Genomic DNA, 24271 nt, shown 5'->3' on the forward strand with positions numbered 1-24271 from the left:
CTGAATTCTCACAGAGACCGAGAGGGTGGCATTTCACCAGGAACAGCTGCATAATTTGCAGGCTCAGTGCAAAATGAAAATTTTGCCCCTTGTTCAAAAATGACTAAGAATTTTAAGATGATAGCAGCAGAGCATTTAACTAAGTGTGGGGTCTTTTCAAACATGGGGCTCTGGACGACTGAACAGGTGGCATATCCACGAAGCTGGCCCTGTATTCCTTTTGTGAGAGGGGGTCTCACTATGCTGTCCAGGCTGGAGTACAGTGGCATGATCACAGCTCACTGCAGGCTCAACCTCCTGGGCTCAAGAAATCCTCCCACCTCAGCCTCCCAAAGTGCTGGGATTATAGGCATGAGCCGCTATGCCCAGTCCAGCCCCGTATTTAATTTAATTTAATTTAATTTAATTTAATTTATTTATTTGAGACAGAGTCTTCTTACTTTGTCGCCCAGGCTGGAGTGCAATGGCACGATCTAGGCTCATTGCAACCTCTGCCTCCTGGGTTCAAGTAATTCTCCTGTCTCAGCCTCCTGAGTAGATGGGATTATAGACACGCACCACCATGTCCAGCTAATTTTTGTATTTTTAGTAGAGACGGGGTTTCACCATGTTGGCCAGGCTGGTCTCAAACTCCCAGCCTCAAGTGATCCACCCCCCTTGGCCTCCCAAAGTGCTGGGATTACAGGCGTGAGCCACTGTGCCCAGCCCAACCCTGTATTTTACAGATGAGGAAACTGAGGCTCAAAGAGGCTCACACAGGTAGGGGGAAGCTGGTTCTGGGATTCCAAGCCCTGAGCTCCTACATCTTGCCCCAGGTGAGCTGGGGCAGCTTCGTCTTTGGAGTTCTCCAAGGGTACTTCCTACAGAGCTGGGAACTTCAGTTTGTGGGTAACCATTATCCTCTTACACTCCTTCTAAGTTGGGATTTCCATCTTAAATATCAAGCAGAGGTGGGGCATCAGCAAGAAAGTCCTATGTGGAAATCCCTCAAGTTCTTGCTAATCTCCCCTCTGCAGATTGTACCCGGCCCCCGCCCCCTCCTGCTTCTCTCGCCTCCTGCTCTCACCTCACGCTCCTGTTTCTGGGCCCTTCATCTGTCTCCAATAATGACAGCTGGTTTCAGAGATTTCCTCATTTATTTGAAGTTGATTAAATAGCAATTAATGGTGAAAAGCAACACTTGATGAGTTTTAATAAGCACGGGTATTTATAGATATAAAACAATACCACGCCAATGTCTCCCGATTAACTCGTGCCTATAACAATGCTTAATCTTCTCCTTTTCATGGCCGTGTATTTATAAAGGATGTTTTGAAATTTAATTGGTATTGTGAAAAGATAGCCTATAGCAAGTTAATTAGACACTAATTAGACCCTCAAAATACTAAACAGAAATACTAAGTGGCATTTAATAAGTATGTTAAATATCCTCCGTATTTCGATTATCTTGTTTCATAGCAATTATGTTGCCGAACTTCTTTTGAGTAGATTAAGAAACAAGTTTAATGTTTTAATTTAATTTAATTAATGTAAATTCAAATTAATTATGCTGTTAGAATTAATTGTGTGGTGTGTTCCCTAGCAAGTATAAAATCTGGGTAAATATTATTTTATTGGGCTTAGGCCAATTATAATCTCTACCATTTTTTTAAATAAAGAGAAAAGGGTGTCTTTACAGATGCCTTAAAACAGTATCACCAGGCCTTACCCACAAAAATGACCCAGAGGAAGCACACAGGGTAATGGAAGTGTGGTTTGTGGAGTCACGCTGTTGACTTCATTTTCCTACAGCTTGATGCCTGGATCCAAGATGGCAGCAGGGCCACGGGTTCCTGTGGTTGTTTCAAAATATTTACTCTGAGCCGGGCGTGGCGGCTAACACCTGTAATCCCAGCACTTTGGGAGGCTGAGGCAGGTGGATCACGAGGTCAGGAGATCGAGACCATCCTGGCTAACACGGTGAAACCCTGTCTCTACTAAGAACTGCAAAAAAATTAGCTGGGTGTGGTGTTGTGCGCCTGTAGTCCCAGCTACTCAGGAGGCTGAGGCAGAAGAATGGTGTAAACCCGGGAGGTGGAGCTTGCAGTGAGCTGAGATCACACCATTGTTCTCCAGCCTGGGCGACAGAGTGAGACTGTCTCAAAAAAAAAAAAAAAAAAAAAAAAAATTTACTGTGGGATGTGAGCCACTTGTCCTTCTCCAGCTGCATGTGAAAAGGAGGAGGCTTGGGGATAGGAGGCCTCCCCACCTCAGGTCCAGGGAGAGAAAGAGTAAAATTCCCTTTTGTGTCCTTCATTGCCCTAAAGAGGTTGGGCTCTGGGCAGCTGTGGGATGGAACCTTAGTGCTCAGCTCAACACACAACAGGGCTTCCACCTGTTGAACTCTTACTATGTGCCTGGCCTTATTTAATCATCACAATGAGGAGCAGATGGAAATCATTGTCCTATGCTGTTACAGAAAAGGAAACTGAGGTTCAGGAAGGTTAAGGAGCTGGCACATGGACCTACTAAGAGCTGGCTCAATTTGTGGACCCTGAGACCTTTCCTGATGACTTCTGTCTCTCAAAGGTACACAGAGATGTTGAGATGAGTGTTCTTTAGGATGACTCTGTGCCTTCTCCTTGTTAGTCAGTTTCAGCGTTGATTTACCCTACTAGGTCCTTAGTCTCAGGTTCTAAGCAGACGGGGCTCCCCTGAGAAGGCTCAGGTGTGTTCTGGGGAATGAGCAGTACACCTGGGTTCCTGGGACATGCAATTCCCTTAGAGAGCAGAGGCCCAGGGAGGCAAGCCTTGTCACTGAGCAGCGGTGCTGCTGATGGAGGGTGTGGGAGGAGGGCAGCCTTGCAGCTGGCACACTTGAACCTGAACCCAGCTCTGTGACTTAATGTGGGACTCAGGGAAAGTCACTTGACCACTCTGAGCCTCAGGCTATTCTAGGGGATAGAAACAGCTGCCTTGCTGGGTTTCAGGGAGGAGCAGGTGAAATGTCTCCTGTCCCTAGTGGAGGCAGTCCTGAATAGGGTTGAAGGTGTGGGAGGGTATATATGGCATCTAGCTACTAAAGTTAGAAAATAAAAGTCAGGCTGGGCGCTGTGGCTCATGCCTGTAATCCCAGCACTTTGGGAGGCCAAGGCGGGTGGATCACCTGAGGTCAGGAATTTGAGACCAGCCTGGCCAACATGGTGAAACCCTGTCTCTACTAATAATACAAAAATTAGCCGGGGGTGGTGGCACATGTCTGTAATCCCAGCTACTTGGGAGGCTGAGGCAGGAGAATTGCTTGAACCTGGGAGGCAGAGGTTGCAGTGAGCCGAGATGGCACCATTGCACTCCAGCCTGGGTGACAGAGTAAGACTCTGCCTCAAAAAAAAAAAAGACAGAAATCCTCTCTCTCTGTCTCTCTCCCTCTACCCTTTTGCAGATGCACAGACTTCCAGAAAACAACTTGGAAGGAGATGTAAGAAAGCACCGACAGCGGCCACCTGGAGTGAGGAGGGTTTTGGAGTTGGCCACAGTACAGCCAGGCAGGTGGGAGACTGGGATGGAGGCCTTCCACTATCTGTTTACTATTTTTTACTTTTTTGGTTTTTTGAATCACATATTTTAGGTTTAAAAATTAAAACATTAAGGCCAGGCACAGTGGCTCACGCCTGTAATCCCAATGCTTTGGGAGGCCGAGGTGGGCAGATCACGAGGTCAGGAGATCGAGACCATCCTGGCTAACACGGTGAACCCTCATCTCTACTAAAATTACAAAAAATTAGCCGGGTATGGTGGCGGGTGCCTGTAGTCCCAGCTACTCAGGAGGCTGAGGCAGGAGAATGGCATGAACCCGGGAGGCGGAGCTTGCAGTGAGCCGAGATTGTGCCCCTGCACTCCAGCCTGGGCGACAGAGCGAGACTCCATCTCAAAAAAATATATATATATATTAAAATATTAAAAAATAAATTGAATGAACGGTATTTGGCAATAGTAGCAAAATTATTTACACATTTTCCCTTTGACTCAACGATCTCATTTCTAGGAATCTAGTCCAAAGTTATACTGCGAAAACAAAAGAAGAAGCCGGGCGCGGTGCCTCACGCCTATAATCCCAGCACTTTGGGAGGCTGAGGTGGGTGGATCGCCTGAGGTCAGGAGTTTGAGGCCAGCCTGGCCAACAGGGTGAAACCCCGTCTCTACTAAAAATGCAAAAAATTAGCCAGGCGTGGTGGTGGGTGCCTGTAATCCTAGCTACTTGGGAGGCTGAGGCAGGAGAATTGCTTGAACATGGGAGGTGGAGGTTGCAGTGAGCTGAGATCACACAACTATATTCCAGCCTGGGCAACAAGAGTGAAATTCCATCTCAGAAAAAAAAAAAAAAAAAAAAAAAGATATATGCACAAAGTCATTCACTGCAGAAAGGGTAGTTATAGTAAAAGACTAGAAACAACCAAAATGTCATCACTTGGGGGCTGCTTGATTAAACTATGGGAGATCCATATGGTAGCAGAGGATATAGGTGTCAAAAGGAACAAGGGATGTATCTCTATACTTTTATGGAGTGACCTCCAAAATATATTCTAAATAATGATAATAATAAAGGGACTGGGCGCAGTAGCTCACACCTGTAATCCCAGCACTTTGGGAGGCCGAGGTGGGCGAATCACGAGGTCAGGAGTTCGAGACCATCCTGGCTAACATGTGAAACCTCGTCTCTACTAAAAATACAAAAATTAGCCGGGTGTGGTGGCAGGCGCCTGTAATCTCAGCTACTCTGGAGGCTGAGGCAGGAGAATTGCTTGAAACTGGAAGGCAGAGGTTGCAGTGAGCCAAGATTGCACTACTGCACTCCGGCCTGGGCAAAAGAACAAAACTCCATCTCAAAAAAAAAAAAAAAACAAAAAAACAAACTCTCTCTCTCTCTCTCTCTATATATATATAGATAGATAGATCAATCGATCAAGAATGTGGAAAGTACATTGCCACTTATCTGAGAAGGAAAGCACACACATTTATGTAGGCTTCTACAGCAAATCCTTGATATTCATGTGGGATTGGTTCCAGGACCCCCCACAGATACCAAAACCCACAGCTGCTCAAGTCCCTGATATAAAATGGTGTAGTATTTGCATGTAACCTACACACCTCCTCTTATATACCTTAAATCACCTTTAGATTATTATAATACCTAACACAATGTAAATGCTATGTAAATAGTTGTTATACTGTATTGTTTGAATAATGACAAAAAAGTCTGTACATGTTTAGTACAGATGCAATTTTTTTCTGAATATTTTCAGAACCATACAAGATTGGCTGAATCCACACATGTGGAATCCATGGCTACTATATTTTTTGTTTGTTTTTTGAGATGGAGTCTTGCTCTGTTGCCCAGGCTAGAGTGCAGTGGCGAGATCTTGGCTCACTGCAATCTCTGCCTCCCCGGTTCAAATGATTCTCCTGCCTCAGCCTCCTGAATAGCTGGGATTACAGGCACCTGCCACCATGCCCAGCTAATTTTTTCTTTTTTTTTGTATTTTTAATGGAGATGGGATTTCACCATGTTGACCATGCTGGTCTTGAACTCCTGATCTCAAATGATCTGCCCGCCTCGGCGTCCCAAAGTGCTGGAATTACAGGCATGAGCCACCGCACCTGGCCTGTACTCGTTTATATTAAAAAAAAAATGGAAGAAAAAACCAAACCAAGAAAACAGAAAGCAATCAGACTTATGGGGTGTGAGAGGACAAGGATTGAAGCTGATTTTCTCTGAATTTGCTTTGTAGATTTGACTTTATTATGTAAATATTCAACGTAATTATGGAACAAAATTAAATTAAAAAATCAATCCCTAAAAATCAAAACCACAATGAAGCAAATGAACCTAATAGAGTATTGAGCTGTGGCAAAATTACAGAGAGAAATGACTTCAGAAGACTTAGCAGTGCGATGTGAAGTCCATCCCTAGAGGGATATACCTTAGGAACAAGAAGAACGGCAATAATCGGAAACTATGTTGAGTAATCAGAGTGTGGATATGACTATTCTGAAACTGTTGTGTATTTTTGTGGGGATAATGTAGGTGGGTAAAATGCTGGTATTATAGGAACTGGATTTTCAGTATGGACAAAAGAGATATAGACAAAAGACCAATGAGATTATTAGTCTGTCATCATGAAATGGAATTGAAAGTGTGAGTATCTATAGTATCTTAAAAAATAAAGTATTGTTTAGCTAGCCGTTAACAGGGCCTAGAAACAACAACCATTTCTGGAATAAATGCACTGCAAGTGCTGAAACTGTGATATCTACAACTATCATTTCTCTCTAAAAGCAACAAGAGCCCCTTGAAGAAATGGCCGATGCCTGGCACAGTGAGGGGAATGTATACATAATAGTTTGGAACACCTTGTTATACCAAATTGCAAGGAAGCCATCAGAGACTACTGGGGCCACATCAAGAGGGCTCACCGTCAAGTTGAAGAGGTCAATGATGGGTCCATTTGTACCACTGAATTGGCAGCACCCAGTACCATTCAAGAAGCATAATCATGGTAATAGATTGAAACATGTCAGATTTGTATTAAAAAAAATCCTTAGTTATCTAATAGTACTACCAAACCCAAAACAAAACAGAAAGCTGTCCCCCTCCAACCCAAGCTCATCTATTACCTGAGAAGACAATAAGGAATCCATTTATTATTTATTTTTTCTGTTTTTTAGAAATAGAGATGGGGGGTGGGGAGTCTCACTATATTGCCTTGGCTGGTCTTGAACCCCTGGCCTCAAGCAAGTCTCTGCCTCAGCCTCCCAAAGTGTTGGGATTAAAGGTGTGATACACCACGCCCGGCCAGAACCAATTCATTATATGAAAAATTGGTAAATAAGGGAGAAGAATTGAACACTTACCCTGCTTTTCCTAGATAAACTGAAACTTCAGGTAGCCAAAAAGTTGATAAAGGGAAAATTCTTGTTTTTTGAAAGCATTTCAGTTACTAAGTCAAGAAGAAATTATAATATTTGCCTATCCCTGTATTATAACCCTTATTGAAATGATAGCTCATAGATGACTGTCAGTGGCTGACCTCACAGTAAGAGAGACAGCCGGACTTTGTGCCTTCTGATCGAAATACATAATGCCATCTAGGAAGTCAAATATTTCTTTTCTTCTCTTTTTTTTTTTTGAGACAGTCTCGCTCTGTCGCCCAGGCTGGAGTGCAATGGTGTGATCTCTGTTCACTGCAACCCCTGCCTCCCAGGTTCAGGCAATTCTTCTGCCTCAGCCTCCTGAGTAGCTGAGATTACAGGTATGTACTACTACACCTGGCTAATTTTTTCTTTTTTTTGAGACGGAGTCTCACTCTGTTGCCCAGGCTGGGGTACAGTGGCACGATCTCAGCTCACTGCAAGCTCCGCCCCTGGGTTCATGCCATTCTCCTGCCTCAGCTTCCCGAGTTGCTGGGACTACAGGCGCCTGCCACCGCGCCTGGCTAATTTTTTTTTGTATTTTTAGTAGAGATGGGGTTTCACCATGTTAGCCAGGATGGTCTCAATCTCCTGACCTCATGATCCACCCACCTCGGCCTCCCAAAGTGCTGGAATTACAGGCGTGAGCTATCACACCCAGAAGTAAAATATTTCGCATAACAAAAAATCAAACCTGAATCAGATTAACCTCTAGCTTTAAGTTCCAATTCACTGTAACTATAGTGTTTAGAGGAATGCATTGAATGACCCCACAGGGATGCAATCAGCGAAATCCAGACAGTGGAAAATTCTGTTGGACAAATGACTAAGTTTCTTCCCAAATAAATTACAATAAAGAGAGAGGGAGAGAGAAAGAAAGAATCTGTAGATCAACTGAGACCTAAAAAAACCCCTCAAGTGACTGCAATTGTGTGAACTTCATTTAGATCCTGAAGCAAATAAAACCACGAGTAACAGAAATTATGCGGCAATCAAGGGAATTTGAAGGCTGACTGGATATCTGATGATATTACAGGGCCTGCTGATATTTTTAGCCATCATAATGATAATGTGGTTACTGTGGTTTTGTTTTAAATAGAGACCTCATCTATACTATTTCTTTCCAGAAACATTCATGGATGAACTGATACAATGCCTGGGATTTGCTTCAAAATGTTCCAGGGGAGAGGCAGAGGGTCAGGGCAGAGATGGAACATACCTGGCTGGGAGTTGGGCGTTGTTAAAGCTGGGAATGGGGCTATAGGCGTTCACTGCAGTCTTTTTTTTTTTTTTTTTTTTTTTTGTGACAGAGTCTCGCTCTGTCGCCCAGGCTGGAGTGCAGTGGCCGGATCTCAGCTCACTGCAAGCTCTGCCTCCCGGGTTTATGCCATTCTCCTGCCTCAGCCTCCCGAGTAGCTGGGACTACAGGTGCCCGCCACCTTGCCCGGCTAGTTTTTTTTGTATTTTTAGTAGAGACGGGGTTTCACCGTGTTAGCCAGGATGGTCTCGATCTCCTGACCTCGTGATCCGCCTGCCTTGGCCTCCCAAACTGCTGGGATTACAGGCTTGAGCCACTGCGCCCGGCCTCACTGCAGTCTTTCCTCTATTTGGGTGGATGTTCGAAAATTTTCACAATTAAAAAGGGGGCGGCTGGGTATGGTGGCTCATGCCTGTAATCCCAGCACTCTGGGAGGCCAAGGTGGGTGGATCATTTGAGGTCAGGAGTTCAAGACCAGTCTGGTCAACGTGGTGAAACCCTGTGTCTACTAAAAATACAAAACTTATCCGGGCATGGTGGCGTATGCCTGTAGTCCCAGCTACTCGGGAGGCTGAAGTAAGAGAATCGCTTGAGCCCAGGAGGCAGAGGTTGCAGTGAGCCAAGACTGCGCCACTGTACTCCAGCCTGGGTGACAGAGCAAGACTCTGTCTTAAAAAAAAAAAAAAAAATTAGCTGAGTGTGGTGGCATATGCCTGTAATCCCAGCTACTCGGGAGGCTGAGGCACGAGAATTGCTTGAACCCAGGAGGCAGAGGTTGTGGTGAGCTGAGATGGTGCCATCGCATTCCAGCCTGGGCAACAACAGTGAAACTCCATCTCAAAAAAAAAAAAAAAAAAAGAAATAAAAAAAACCAAAAGGGGAAAAATGTTCATTCTCATTGGAGGTATACAAGGGACAAACACTGCTTTTATCTGCTTGTGATATGCTGAAGGCTAAAGAAGCAGAGGAAAAATAATACCTGCTTTTATTCATTGGTATTGAAAATGTTATCTACAATTAAAAATAACACATTCTCTCTCTTTCTGTCTCTCTGTCTCTGTCTTTCTTTTTTTGACACAGGGTCTCGCTCTGTCACTCGGGCTGGAGTGCAGTGGCGTGATTTCACCTCACTGCAGCCTTGAATCCTGGTCTCAAACAATCCTCCCATCTTAGCCTCCTGAGTAGCTGTGATCACAGGCACTCAATACCATACCTGACTAACTTTTTGTGTGTGTAAAGATGGGGTCTTGCCATGTTGCCCAGGCTGGTCTCAAACTCCTGGGCTCAAGGGATCCCCCTGCCTTGCCTCCCAAAGTGTTGGGATTACAGGCATGAGCCACGGTGCCCAGCCCGATATTTTCTTTTTAATGTAAGGAAAAGTGAAGGCTCCGGTTTGAATCTGAGCTTTGTATTGACCTTGTCACTGTGTTTGACCTTGAACAAGGAACTTCCCTCTGGTGCCTCAGTTTCTTCCTCTGTAAAATGGTGTGATGATAATATTCCTTTTTTTTTTTTTTTCTTGAGATGGAGTCTAGCTCTGTCTCCCAGGCTGGAGCGCAGTGTCATGATCTCAGCTCACTGCAACCTCTGCCTCTTGGGTTCAAGCGATTCTCCTGCCTCAGCCTCCTATGCCTGCAGCTGGGATTAGAGATGTCTGCCATCACACCTGGCTAATTTTTGTATTTTCAGTAGAGACGAGGTTTCACCATATTGGCAGACCATTTTCAAACTCCTGACCGCAAGTGATCTGCCTGCCTCAGCCTCCCAAAGTGCTAGGATTCCAGGCGTGAGCCACGTGCCCGGCCGATAATGCTGCTTCTCAGAGTCCCTGTGCTGCTTGCAAGAAAGATAAATGTGAGCGCAGTATTTAGTGTACTGCCTGGCCCAGAGAAAGTGCCCCATAAGTGTGAGCCCTTCTTATTCCTCCACCAATTCCTGTGCTCAAAACATCTGGGCAATTCACTCCCGCTGACCTTTATCGAGTAGCTACTGAGGGCTGGGCACTGACTGGACCTGGGAATTCAGTGGCCTCTGCCGTCTCCTCTTGCTCCGGGTCACCACGGGCCACTGCCCTAATTGTCCTGGCCATGGGCTGGCCTTCCTGGCCCTCGGGGGAGCTGTTTGCCTTAAAAGTTTGTAGCTCAGCTCTCCCATATGTAGAATAAAACTTGTGCTTAGAATTGGCAGCAAGAAGTTAATTGTTCCCAGTTCAGCTCCTCCGCTCTTCAGCAATGCCGGCCTCCCCTTCCTTCCCCTGCCTCTCCCCGGGGTCCCAATTAGGAGAGTTTTCCAGCAGCGGGTGCTCCAAGCATTCAGCTGCTGCCCCCTGCCCTGCAAAGCTCTGCTCGGCCTTGGGTTCACTGCCTTCCTGGGACTGAGAGGCCCAAGGCCGGAGTGAAGCTGGGTCAGATCCAGTTCTGGACCATCCCTCCTTTGTTTGCTTGCAACACTAGCAGAAATTCCTCTTCATGATTTCATCCCAGTCCCTTCTTGTCCAGCCTCCCCGACCTTGGAGGAAGAACCGCTAAGGCAGCGAGTCCTAGAATTAATCTCAGTTGCGGCAAGCACGATGCAGAGAGCTGTGGGAACCTTCGGGATGTGTCAGCGGTCACCTCGAGGTCATGTGTTCCCTGGGCTGAAGCTCAGGGCCTGCAGTGCTCTCCTCTTCACAGCTGGCCTCCCCTCAAATGCTCTGCCCCCTCTCCCACATCTGGAGGGAGTGGACGGCATCCTTCCATCTGCTCCACATTGCTGGGGGCAGGTCCTACGCCTTTAAAACATAGTGTGGCTCCCCCACGCTGTGCTGTGTCTTCAGTCCTCCGTGGGGAGGACAGGCACGGGGCCCACATGGAATGACACGAGAGAACCGGGCCTGGGCTCTGAGGTCTGTGTTCCAGGATGGGATGACTGAGAGGTCCTGACTTTTAGCGCAGTTAGAAGGAGAGCAAATGCACTACTACTACTATTACTACTGCTATTTTCTTTTTGTCAGAGTCTCGCTGGAGTGCAGTGGCACAGTCTCAGCTCATCGCAACCTCTGCCTCCCAGGTTCAAGCAATTACTCTGCCTCAGTCTCCTGAATAGCTGGGACTACAGGCACGTGCCACCATGCCCAGTTAATTTTTGTACATATATGTATTTTTTTTTAGTAGAGATGGGATTTCACCATGTTGGCCAGGCTGGTCTTGAACTCCCAACCTCAGGTAATCCACCTGCCTTGGACTCCAAAAGTGCTAGGATTATAGGCATGAGCCACCACGCCTGGTCTACTGCTATTATTACTATTATTATTTGTTATGGGCTGAGTTGTGTCTGCAAAATCTTCATGTTTAAATTCTAACCTCCAGCACCCCAAAATCTGACTATATTTGGAGACAGAAATGTTAAAGAGGTAGTTAAATGAGGTCATTAGTGTGGGCCCTAATCCAGTGTGACTGACTGGGGTCCCTATAAGAGGACATTTACGCCAGACTTGGTGGCTCATGCCTGTAATCCCAGCACTCTGGGAGGCTGAAGCGGGTGAATTATTTGAGGTTGGGAGTCTGAGACCAGCCTGTCCAACATAGCGAAATCTCATCTCTATAAAAAAAAACAAAAAAATTAGCTGGACGTGGTGGCGCATGCCTGTAGTCCCAGCTACTCGGGAGGCCGAGGCAAGAGAATTGCTTGAACCTGGGAGGCGGAGGTTGCAGTGAGCCAATATCTCTTTGGACACAGACACAGAGTGAAGACAGACACCTAGAAGTCAAGGAGAGAGGCCTCAGAGGAAACCAACTCTGCCCACACCGTAATCTCGTACTTCTACCCCCCCGAACCGTGCAAAAGTAAATTTCTGTTGTTTAAGCCAGGGTTCCCCAATCTCCCACTGACCACCAGGTACCAGTCTGTGGTCTATTGGGAACCAGTCTGCACAGCAGGAAGTGAGCAGCAGGCAAGAAAGTGAAGCTTCATTTGTACTTACAGCTGCTCCCCAGTGCTCACATTACCACCTAAACTCCGCCTCCCGTCAGTGGCAGCATTCGATTCTCATAGGAGCGTGAACCCTATGCGAACTGCGGATGTGAGGGATCTAGGTTGCGTACTCCTTATGAGAATCTAATGCCTAATGATCTGTCACTGTCTCCCATCACCCCCAGATGGGACCGCCTAGTGGCGGGAAAACAAGCTCAGGGCTCCCACGGATTCTTCATTGTGGTGAGTTGTACAGTTATTTCATTATCTATTACAATGTGATAGTAATAGAAACAAAGTTCACAATAATGTCATGTGCTTGAATCATCCCGAAACCATCCCTCCCCCCTCCCCAGTCCGTGGAAAAATTGTCTTCCATGAAACTGGTCCCTGGTGCCAAAAAGGTTGAGGACTGTTGCTTTAAGCAATCCAGTCTGTGGTACTTGGTTATAGCAGCCCAAATGCATTTCTACGACTACTAAAATCACTTTCCGAGTGCTTATCATGTGTTCGTCATTGTGCTGAACAAATCAGAAATATTATCTCACTTAATCCTCACACAACTCCAACGAGCGGGTATTATTATCATCTTCATTTGCAAATGAGAAAACTGAGTTTATTTTAGTTATTCAGCGGTGTGAGCAGTGCGCAGAGTAGCTGCTCAATAAATATTGATCGAAGGACGGAAGCTGAGACATGTTAAAGAACACGTGCCGGTCGCCAGCAAGAGGCAGAGCTGGGACTTTAACCCAAGTCTGTCTGAGTCCTAATCCTGTGCCCTTAACCACACACTACCTGGAGTCGAGCGCAGCCTGGGGATATGTTCGAGCATGAAGCCCACAAGAGCCCTGGTAAGAAGCGAATGGTGGATTTTTCTCATGGGGCCATGGCTACACCAGGTGTTTCTTTTTCTTTATTTTTCTCTCTCTTTTTTTTTTGAGACGGAGTTTCGTTCTGTTGCCCAGGCTGGAGTACAGTGGCTGCAATCTTGGCTCACTTTAACCTCCGTCTCCCAGATTCAAGTGATCCTCCTGCCTCAGCCTCCCGAGTAGCTGGGATTACAGGCGCCCCTGCCACCACGCCCAACTAATTTTTGTATTTTTAGTAGAGATGGAGTTTCACCATGTTGGCCAGGCTGGTCTTGAACTCCTGACCTCAGGTGAGCTGCCTGCCTTGGCCTCCCAAAGTGCTGGGATTACAGACGTGAGCCACTGTGCCTGGCCCCTACACCAGGTGTTTCTGAGCCTGAAATAACCTGGGTTTTGTGTGTAACCCAGTCTCACTGGGAAGGACCGTGGCACTGAGTGTCAGTCAGGGCAGTGTCTCCACTTCCTGTGGCCTGCATGTAGCCTTATGGAAGGCCTGGAGCTCTTTTCCTCTAACGTGTGTCCCTAGCTTGACTTGAGCCAACGACTTCAGAAACAGAAGGGGGAATTTCCTCTTGCCCACTCTGTCCCCTCTCCCAACCTCCCCCAGAAGACCTTAGGGCCTCCTCTTGGGTGAGCAGGGGCTGCATGTACCTTGTAGCCCTGGTTGATGCCATTGATGAACTGGGGGCTGGGGGCGTTCCAGGTGAAGCGGATGGTCGTGGAATTGGTGGCTTCTGCGTGCACATTGCCTGGAGGGACTGTGGGAACTAGAGGAGATGAGAGAACAGGGTGGGGTGGAGGGGGCCCAGTCAGTCTCTCTTGCTCAGTTCAGTAGAGAAAATGCAGGGGTGGGGGCGATAGCCTCTGCCTTGCACCCCCCTACTCCACCCCTACTCCTCCTTCGCTGTGTAGACTTAAGAGGCCTTCACAGTCTCTGTGGATTAGTTTGCGTTTAATAAAACTTGCCTGACCCACCTCACGGGGTACTGGTAAATAAAAGGGGTGCGGATGAAAAATGCTCTGGCCTGGCTTTCAGGTGGAATGCTAAAATTAAGCTGTTTCATGATCTACTGAACATGAAATTCACAGCAGGTCCTCGTATGCCTGGAGCCTCTGCCCTTCACCATGTCCAAGCCAGCCTCCTCTTCCTCTTCCCCTCAGTCCTCCCACCCTGTGGGGTAGCTTGGCCTGGGGTGGTGATTCCAGTCCCAGAGTGCAATAGCGGTGGCCTGGTGAGAACAGGCCACACAGCCAAGGCTCTCAGGCCTGGACAGGCACAGTACCCAACAGGCGTGGGACTGGTAGATGGGGAAGCACCTGATCCTCTGAGGCCATAGTCTCTTTTCATTTCCTTTCCTTTTTTTTTTTTTTTTTTTTTGAGACAGAGTCTCACTTTGTCACCTAGGCTGAAGTGCAGTGGCATGATCTCAGCTCTTTGCAGCCTTAACTTACCCAGGCTCAAGCAATCCTCCCGCCTCAGCCTCCCAAGTAGCTGGGACCACAGGCATGTACCACCACACCCAGCTAGTTCTGCTCATTTTTTGTAGAGACAGGGTCTCACTATGTTGGCTAGGTTAGCCTCAAACTCCTGGACCCAAGCGATCCACCTGCCACAGCCTCCTGAGTAGCTGTGCCACCATAGCATGTAGCATGCCACCACGCCCAGCTAATTGTTTTCACTTTTTGTAGTGATGGAGTCTCCCTATGTTGCCCAGGCTGGTTTAAAACTCCTGGGCTTGAGCAGTCCTCCCGTCTTGACCTCTCAAAGTGCTAGGATTAAACACATGAGCCACTGCGTCTGGTCTGAGGCCACAGTCTCTACCTACCTCCCTGCAGCGTCCACTCGGTGACTTTACTGCTGTAGACACCCAGCCCAGCGCTGTTGTAAGCAGCCACCTCGATCTCATAGTTGGTCCAAATGATGAGGTCCTCCAGCAGCAGGTTGTTTACATCAGCGTCCGTGATGTTCTTAAACTGGTACCCCACGGGCAGCCCGGCCAGGCAGTACCTGAGGGGAAGAGGCGAGGCACAGTGGAGTCGGAGTCAGCTTGCTTGGCCTCATGCCCAGGAAATTGTCTGGAGCAGTGCTGTCCAATAGGACTTCCGGTGGTGGCGGAAGTGCTCTGCATCTGTGCTGTCCGACAGGGTGCCTGCCAGCACATGCAGCTGCTGAGCACTTGAAATGTGGTTAGTGCAACCGAGGAAATGAATTCAATTTTTTTTTTTTTTTTTTTCTTGAGACGGAGTCTTGGTCTGTCACCCAGGCTGGAGTGCAGTGGCGTAATCTCGGCTCACTGCAACCTCTGCCTCCCAGATTCAAGTAATTCTCCTGCCTCAGCCTCCCGAGTAGCTGGGATTACAGGCATGTGCCACCACATCTGCTAATTTTTGTATTTTTAGTAGAGATGGGGTTTCACCATGTTGGCTAGGATGGTCTCAAACTCCTGACCTCAGGTGATCTGCCTACCAAAGTGCTGGGGTTACAGGCCTGAGCCCTGGCCTGAATTAGAATTTGATTTAGTTTTGCTTATAGTTGACCCTTGAACAACACAGGTTGGAACTGTGCAGGTTCATATATACACAGAGTTTGTTGTTGTTGTTGTTGTTGTTTTTTGAGATGGAATCTCATTCTGTCACCCAGGCTGGAGTGCTATGGCACGATCTTGGCTCACTGCAACCTCCATCTGCTGGGTTCAAGCAATTCTCCTGCCTCAGCCTCCCGAGTAGCTGGGACTACAGGCATGCACTCCCAGGCCTGGCTTATTTTTAGTAGAGACGGGGTTTCATCATGCTGGCCAGGCTAGTCTCAAACTCCTGACCTCATGATCCACTCATCTTGGCCTCCCAAAGAGCTAGGATTACAGGTGTCAGCCACCATGCCCAGCTACACAGAGTTTTAAAAATAAACATATCAGAAAAAGTTTTAGAGATTTGTGACAATTTGAAAAAACTCGCAGATGAACCACATAGCCTAGAAATATTGAAAAAATTAAGAAAAAGTTATATCATAAATGCATAAAAATATATATGTTAATCGACTGTTTTGTTATAGGTGTGGCTTCTGGCCAGTAGTAGGCTATTAGTATTTAAGTTTTTGGGGAGTCAAAAATTATATGTGGATTGGGCTGGGCATGGGGGCTCGTGCCTATAATCCCAGCATTTTGGGAGGCCCAGGCAGGTGGATCACTCAAGGTCAGGAGTCCGAGACCAGCCTGACCAAAAAGGTGAAATCCTGTCTCTACTAAAAATAAAAAATTAACCGGATGTGGTGGCCCACGCCTGTAGTCCCAGCTACTCGGGAGGCTGAGGCAGGAGGATCACTTGAGCCCAGGAGGTGGAGGTTGCAGTGAGCTGAGATTACGCCACTGCACTCCAGCGGGTGACAGTGAGACTCCATCTCAAAAAAAAAAAAAAAAAAAAAAGAAAAGAAAAAAGAAAAAATTAGCCAGGCGTGATAGTGGGCACCTCTAATCCCAGCTACTCGGGAGGCTGAGGCAGAAGAATTGCTTGAAACTGGGAGGCAGAGGTTGCATGCAGTGAAGCTGAGATTGAGCCACTGCACACCAGCCTGGGCAATGGAGTGAGACCCTGTCTCAAAAAAAAAAAAAAAATTATACATGGATTATCAACTGTGTGGGGGTCAGTACCCCTAGCCCCCACATTGTTCAAGGGTCGACTGTAGTTTAAGTAGCCAGAGCTGACTAATGGTTACCTTACTGGGTAGCAGAGGTCTAGGAGATGTGTCTGGACTATTCTTTTTGAGGGGTGAGGATTGCTAATTAGGGGCACTGAGAGGTCACAGGGCAGATCTCACAGGTCTCAGCCTTTGAGGGGTCATGGACAGGACAGCTGTCCCTGAAGCCTGGGCTCATTTTCTTTCCCTCTCTAGGATACAGGCTCCCTCTTCTGACAGTTACTTGCCCAGGTGGATGAAATACCCGGGCTACCTACTTGACTAATTTCTACCTCCACTGGCAAAAAGAACTCACGGCACTAAAGAAGTGAATGTGTCCAAGCAAATTCTGGGGGTCAGACACAAAGGATGGATCACTCATTTGAGAAACACAGTGCATATATAATTCAGCATCTAATTATTGGAAAATTAAGGACCTCAAAAGCATGCCAATGCATTACAATGCCCTAAAACACTGCTTTTCTAAACCTCAAGATGCATCAAAGTCATCTAGATGACTTTTTTTTTTTTTTTTTAAAAGATAGAGTCTCACTGTGTCGCCCAGGCTGGAGTGCAGTGGCGCAATCTCGGCTCACTGCAACCTCCGCCTCCTGGGTTCAAGTGATTCTCCTGCCTCAGCCTCCTGACTAGCTGGGACTACAGGCGTGTGCCACCACGCCCAACTAATTTTTGTATTTTTAGTAGAGACAGGGTTTCACCATGTTGGCCAGGATGGTCTCAATCTCCTGATCCTGTGATCCACCCACCTTGGCCTCCCAAAATGCCAGGATTACAGGCATGAGCCACTGTGCCCGGCCTGGAAGACTTTTTTAAAAGCAGTTTTCTGAGCCTCTCCTTAAAGTTTCTGGTTTGGTAGGTCTTGGAGAAACTTGATAATTTGCATTTCTGACCAGTTCTCAGGTGACGCTGATGCTATGGGTGCTGGGACCACACTTTGAGAACCACTGCCCTTCAGGATTAGTGGAAAACCCACAACAAAATTAACCAATACGGAGCAGTTAAGCCACTGCGAGGGTGTGTACGTGCAGGAATGAGACACACGAAGTTGCGTAGCATTTTGCAGCCAAAATCCAGAATATCAATGAGAGTTCTCAGTAACCTCAAATAACTTATGAATTTGAACTTATGAATGCCACATTTTAGTGACCCTTAATGACTCTCATTTAGGTTAAGTCCCTCAGTCAAATGCAAAGATAAGGGTCCGTATAACTGGGCTTCATTTCCAGTAATAACCAAAGAAAGAACTTTCACTTTTCCATCAGTTCTTCGGCCAGCTGGTAGCTGGTTTCTCCACTCACGGGTCAAGAGAATTCTGGCCTCTGATGGAATATTCACAGCTTCCCAGAGGGTTGCCCCTCGGATAGTTACTTCCTTCTTCTCTTGTCTCCTTGTAGGCCTGTTCCTGTGTCAGCCCATACAGACTCCCCTCTCAAGCATTCCTGCTGGTGTCCAGGGGTCTTGCTGCTGGAAGTTCTGCTAGGTGTCTAACCTAAATCCTTCCTATCATTGTGTAGGCACTTCCTGTTGCCTGGTCCTTGCTAGATGGCAAAGGGCCTGCCATAAATTTGCACTGTTTTCCAGTCCACTCCCGATCTTCCCCCATGCCTTTCCCCTCGGGACTGGGCTCCTGTCCCCAGGGTGGGCACCCACCTGATGATGTAGCCCTTGAGAATCCCATTCTGGTGGCTCTCAGGAGGCGGCTGCCACTGGATCATGATGGACTGGTTGGTTCGACCGCTGGCAATGACGTTCTGTGGAGGGGCCGTGGGGGGCTCCTCGGGGAGGGAGACCCTGGATCACAAAACACCAATGCTCTTAGTCGTGGAGTCAAACACAGGAGTTTAATGAGATATGAGGAGGCTGAACCCTGGCCTGCTCTGACACTGGATAATTCTGTACAACTGCTGTGTGCATTTGGGCAAGTCACCTAACCTGAGACATATATATATGTTTGTCTTTTAAAAACTGTAAGGCCAGATGCTGTGGCTCATGCCTATAATCCCAGCACTTTGGGAGGCTGAGGCAAGAGGATCACTTGAGGGCCAGAGTTCAAGACCAGCCTGGGCAACATGGCAAGACACTGTCTCTACCAAAAAAAAAAAAAAAAAAAACCAAATCCAGCATGGTGACTTGCACCTGTAAGCCTAAATACCTGGGAGGTTGAGGTGGGAGGATGGCTTGAGCCCAGGAGGTTGAGGCTGCAGTGAGCTGTGTTTGTATTGCTGCACTCCAGCCTGGAAACAGAAAGAACTAATGTACATGTTTTTGGTGCTATTGAGGGGTGTAAGTTTCAGTTGTCTATTTGTCAAAGAAGCTGCTGTTGGGGCTGATGAGGTCATGAGTGTCCAAGCATTCTAGAAGCAGAAGTGTTGGTCACATCCCAGTGACCAGCTGCTGGTATACTTTAACTAGGCCTCCTCTGCTAGTCAGCTGAGTCCCGGGCGGAAGCAGGGCAGGCATGGCGTATGGGGGTGAGAGCCAAGGGCACCCACTCTGCTTCCGGAGCCAAGCACGACAGCATGTCTTTCTCTGACATTGCTGGGGGACGCCGTGTTCTGCCTCAGTGTACTTTTCACATCACGGACACGTGTCCATTCCAAACAAAAGTCAATTGTTTTTGATCGATGTCTTTCCCTTTTTGTTTATGTTTTTGCTTTTTGATGGATAGCTTTCCTAAGCATGCCGCTCGCTCCCATGTTTTATTTGAGACAGTTTTGCTATTTCGCCGAGGTTGGAGTGCAGTGGCATGATCTCAGCTCACTGCAACCTCCGCCTCCCGGGTACAAGCGATTCTACTTCCTCAGCCTCGAGAATAGCTGGGATTATAGGTGCCTGCCACCAAGCCTGGCTAATTTTTTTTTTTTTTTTTTGAGTCGGAGTCTCACTCTGTCGCCCAGGCTGGATAGAGTGCAGAGGGGTGATCTCAGCTCACTGCAAGCTCCGCCTCCTGGGTTCACGCCATTCTCCTGCCTCAGCCTCTGGAGTAGCTGGGACTACAGGTGCCCATCACCACGCCTGGCTAATTTTTCTTTTTTGTATTTTTAGTAGAGACGGTGTTTCACTGTATTAACCAGGATGGTCTCAATCTCCTGACCTCGTGATCCGCCCGCTTTGGCCTCCCAAAGTGCTGGGATTACAGGCGTGAGCCACCGCGAGGCCTAGCTAATTTTTATAATTTTAGTAGAGACGGGGTTTCGCCATGTTGGCCAGGCTGGTTTCAAACTCCTGACCTTAGATGATCCACCTGCCTCAGCCTCCCAAAGTGCTGGGATTACAGGCATGAGCCACCGTGCCTGGTCTGCTCCCATGTTTTTGTAGAGGCTGGGGTAAGAGTGATTTGGCCTTTTTCTTTTTTTTTTTTGAGACAGGGTTTCATGCTTGTCTGCTAGGCTGGAGTGCGGTGGCACGATCTCAGCTCACTGCAAACTCTGCCTCCTGGGTCCCAGCGATTCTCCTGCCTCAGCCTCCTGAGTAGCTGGGATTACAAGCACGTGCCGCCACGCCCAGCTAATTTTTGTATTTTGAGATGGAGTTTTACCATGTTGGCAGGCTGGTCCGAACTCCTGACCTCAAGTGATCCGCCCCGACTTGGCCTCCCAAAGTGCTAGGATTACAAGTGTGAGGATTTAGCCTTTTCCTTGGTGACTCAGGGCCGTTGGCATGAAGGCACATGAGGAAGGTGAGTCAGTGTGATGTGGTACAGCCGCAGGGAAGGAGAAACTGCAGGGTAGCTGCAGCTTTCAGCCTCTCTGTTGTTGGGATTTTGTATCTCCAGATGGGCTGGGGCTGTGTCTGTTCATTCCCCCCTCCAGTGGTCCAAATATGGCATGGCACACAGTAGCTGCTCAGTAAACAGTGAATATGTAAATCCTCCTGTAACCGCTCTCCACATGGGCTGCCACTTGCTACTGCTCCCTCCTGTGAGAGTGTCTTGACACCAGTGGTGCTATCCTAGTACAAGCCAGAGAGACCGAAGCTTATTGCAACTGTGGCAAAACGACCAGGATTGATTTAAGCCCCAGGCATCTTTTAAAGAGCCAAGTGCACAGCTTTGCACATGTGATTTGTATCATGGTTGTTCTGACCTCTCCCTTGACATCTTTCTTGCTAGAAGTGGCTGCTTGTTCTACGGAGCTGGAGAGGATAGAATTCTCCTTCTACACAGATGGGTATCACTGTGTGATTTTTTTTTTTGAGACAGAGTCTTGCTCTGTCGCCCAGGCTGGAGTGCAGTGGCAGGATCTCAGCTCACTGCAAGCTCCGCCTCCCGGGTTTACACCATTCTCCTGCCTCAGCCTCCCGTGTAGCTGGGACTACAGGTGCCGCCACCATGCCCAGCTAGGTTTTGTATTTTTTAAGTAGAGACAGGGTTTCACCATGTTAGCCAGGATGGTCTCGATCTCCTGACCTCGTGATCTGCCTGCCTCAGCCCCCCAAAGTGCTGGGATTACAGGCTTGAGCCACCGCGCCCGGCCTGTGTGATGTTTTTATATGAAGTACCTGCTGTTTTTACTCAATTTCCTTCTGTTTTTTTGAGACAGAGTCTTGCTCTGTCACCCAGGCTGGATCTCGGCTCACTGCAAGCTCTGCCTCCCAGATTCAAGCGATTCTCATGCCTCAGCCTCCCAAGTAGCTGGGATTACAGGTGCCCACCACCACGCCCAGCTAATTTTCATATTTTCAGTAGAGACGTGGTTTTACTGTGTTGGCCAGGCTGGTTTCGAACTCCTGACCTTAGGTGATCTGCCTGCCTCAGCCCCCCGACGTGCTGGGATTACAGGCGTGAGCCACCATGCCCAGCAATTTCCATCATTTTAAAAAAGCTTTGTGGGAACCCTAGCAGGGCCTGGCGTTGTGCAACATGTGGCTATGGAGATCTGTGTAGATACTGTATCTCTCTGGAATTTTGCATCCATTTAACAACGAGAGTAGGATAGTAGCCCATGCAGATGTGGAACGGAAGGAGGTGACCTTTGAGCTTGCACAGCTCCCAGTAACCGGGATGACTACATTTGGCTGGTGCTCACCGCGTTCCCCAGTGCCGTACTCACATCACCCCGTTTAACCTTTGCAACATCCTGGCGAGGTGCTCACCAGGATTGCGCTCCCCTTCTACAGAGGAGGAAGACTAGAGAGGGCCAAGAGAAGCTGAGCCAGAATCTGCCACATGGGTTTCGGCTGCAGCCCCTCCCTGTTGGAGTCTTGGTGACGCCCCTCTAGAGCGCCCGCTGCCCTCACCTCTCGGTGTCTTTGCTGAACTGTCCTTTCCCCACGTCGTTGACGGCACAAAGACGGAACTGGTAGGAGCGTGCAGGAACCAGGCCCTTGACTGTCACTGAGGTAGCTTTGGGGTCCACACTGGCCAGGAGTACAGTCCAGGGGGCATCTGCAGGGACAGTGAGTGGGGCAGAAGTGGGCATCTTGGGTGGGATGGGGCATGCTTCTTACTCCCCACTCCCAGCAGGGTCCAGCCTCATTGGGGCTGGCAAGAGACAGCCTCCCCAGCTTGGTCCAGGAGTGGCCCGCCATGCCATTTTTCTAGGTCCCATTAGCTCACACGACCCTGGGGGAGGAGAGGATGGGGGGTGCCGGAGCAAAGTAAGGGCTCATGGGAACTGAGATGCCTTCGTCTCCCCCACTACCCCCCACAAATTGATAAGCTCTAGGCAAGCTGTGTTTAAAATGCCATTCAGGCTGGGTATGGTGGCTCACATCTGTAATCCTAGCACTTTGGGAGGCTGAGGTGGGCAGATCACCTGAGGTCAGGAGTTTGAGACCAGCCTGACCAACATGATGAAACCCCATCTCTACTAAAAATACAAAATTAGCTGGGCATGACGATGTATGCCTGTAATCCCAACTACTTGGGAGGCTGAGACAGGAGAATCACCTGAACCTGGGAGGCGGAGGTTGCAGGGAGCTGAGATGGCACCATTGCACTCCAGCCTGGGTGACAAGTGTGAAACTCCGTCTCAAAAATAAATAAATAAATACAAATAAATAAAATGCAATTCAAATGATGCCTGCTAATTTGACTTGGGGAATACATACGTAAATAAATAAATAATAAATACTGGCCATTTTCTTTGCAGCTTCTGCTGTGTCAGGCCCTGAGTTAAGCACCTCTTGTGCATCGTCTCTTTCAACTGTAACAGGGCCTGACAGGCAGATGCCTGTGTTTTCTTCAGAGATGGGGAAGCTGAGGCTGCCAGAGGGAGGACTCTGCTCAAAGGCCCGGAACTAGGAAGCAGGAGAGCTGGGACCCCAGCCCAGGGCTGACTCCTAAGTCCAAGCTTGGGCAGGGGGTGCTGGAGGTGACCCCAGGAACCTTACTGTTCTCCGACATCTCCAGGACGTAGCGGAGCAGGGGGCTGTTGCCGTCAAAGGGCTTGGTCCACGTCAGGTTGATGGCTCGTCTTTCCACGGTGCTGAGAGTGGCCACTGGGTGCTCGGGTGCGTGGGGCAGTTGCCTGGAGGAGAGAGACACGTGGTCAGGCATCCCTGTGTGGTCCGCAGGCAGGTGACAGGGACACTGTAGACACAGGTTGTGTGGTCCTTGCGCTTCCGTGATTGCTCATGCTCAGACATAAAATGTGGCCTTCGGGCCATCTACCTGGAGATTCTTCTCTCTGGAATCAGAGCCCTCCGGCTAAAGCCATCCTCATATACCCCAGTTCTTGACGGGGGTCCTAACTGAGAGAAAGGTCTGGAAGGATGCTGGGGGCGTGTCCTGAGCAAAGCTGAACAGTTCATGTCACGTGTGGCCTGGGGATCTGACCAAAGGGACTTGGCTGGCTCTGAGCCTCCCAGTTGCCGTCGCCTGGACCTCCTCTGCCCGGGCCTGGGAGGGCTGCCCTTACCTGACTCGCAGGTGGGCACTGCGAGAGTCGTTGCCTCCCGCCGAGATCACCCGGCAGGTGTACGTGCCGATGTCTCCCGACCACGTCTGTGAGATGTGCAGGGAGCCGTTTCTGTCCAGGCGGATACGGGGATTGCTCTCCACGCCCAGGGTGGCCCCGTCCTTCTCCCAGATGTACCTAAAAGTAAGAAGAACCCGTAAGTACAGAGGGAGAGGAAGGTGCCTCGGGAGTGGGCTCAGCCTGAAGCTTGTCCCGAGAAAATATCTCCAAAGCTGGGCAGAGGACCATTGCAGGCAACAGCCGGGCAGGACACTGGGATGGGGAAGCAGGGCTGTTGAAGGCCAGGCAGCCTGGAAGCCCATCGTTCCTGCGGGGAGGGTGCTGTGTCCGGGAGAGTGAACACAGTCAGTCATTATTGGTCTTTATACCTTCAGTTCAGGTCGGGTCAAAGCGTTGTTGCTTCTGGCCAGAAGCGACTGCAAAACACCCAGTGAAACGTATTCTGAAGAGGTTGAAAGATTACAGCTGAAAAAAGGAATTCAAGTTTCCGCATAGACTACATTTCGGAATTAGTTTTACGAGGCGAATCATGATATCAATGCATCAGTGTGACAAATTGACTTTAGTGTCCAAAAAAATCACTTTAGCTTCGGTCAGTCAATACAAACGGGGCTTGAGAAATTACACACGC

At 48.4% G+C, this 24271-nt stretch overlaps 1 protein-coding gene across 3 annotated transcripts in view; it reads right to left on the reverse strand.

The window, feature by feature from the left end:
* Positions 1-24271, reverse strand: part of SDK2 (sidekick cell adhesion molecule 2) — a 312881-nt gene that overhangs the window by 68536 nt on the left and 220074 nt on the right. For all 3 annotated transcript variants that reach the window (XM_031657174.1, XM_031657173.1, XM_031657175.1), the window contains 6 exons: positions 23581-23757; positions 23054-23190; positions 21959-22106; positions 18371-18511; positions 14853-15034; positions 13678-13793 (listed from right to left, as the gene is read on the reverse strand). In XM_031657174.1, the coding sequence (XP_031513034.1) occupies positions 13678-13793; positions 14853-15034; positions 18371-18511; positions 21959-22106; positions 23054-23190; positions 23581-23757 (901 nt within the window). The remainder of the gene's footprint in view (positions 1-13677; positions 13794-14852; positions 15035-18370; positions 18512-21958; positions 22107-23053; positions 23191-23580; positions 23758-24271) is intronic.

The sequence above is a fragment of the Papio anubis genome, chromosome 17 (genome assembly GCF_008728515.1).
Source record: "Papio anubis isolate 15944 chromosome 17, Panubis1.0, whole genome shotgun sequence".
Lineage (NCBI taxonomy): Eukaryota > Metazoa > Chordata > Mammalia > Primates > Cercopithecidae > Papio > Papio anubis.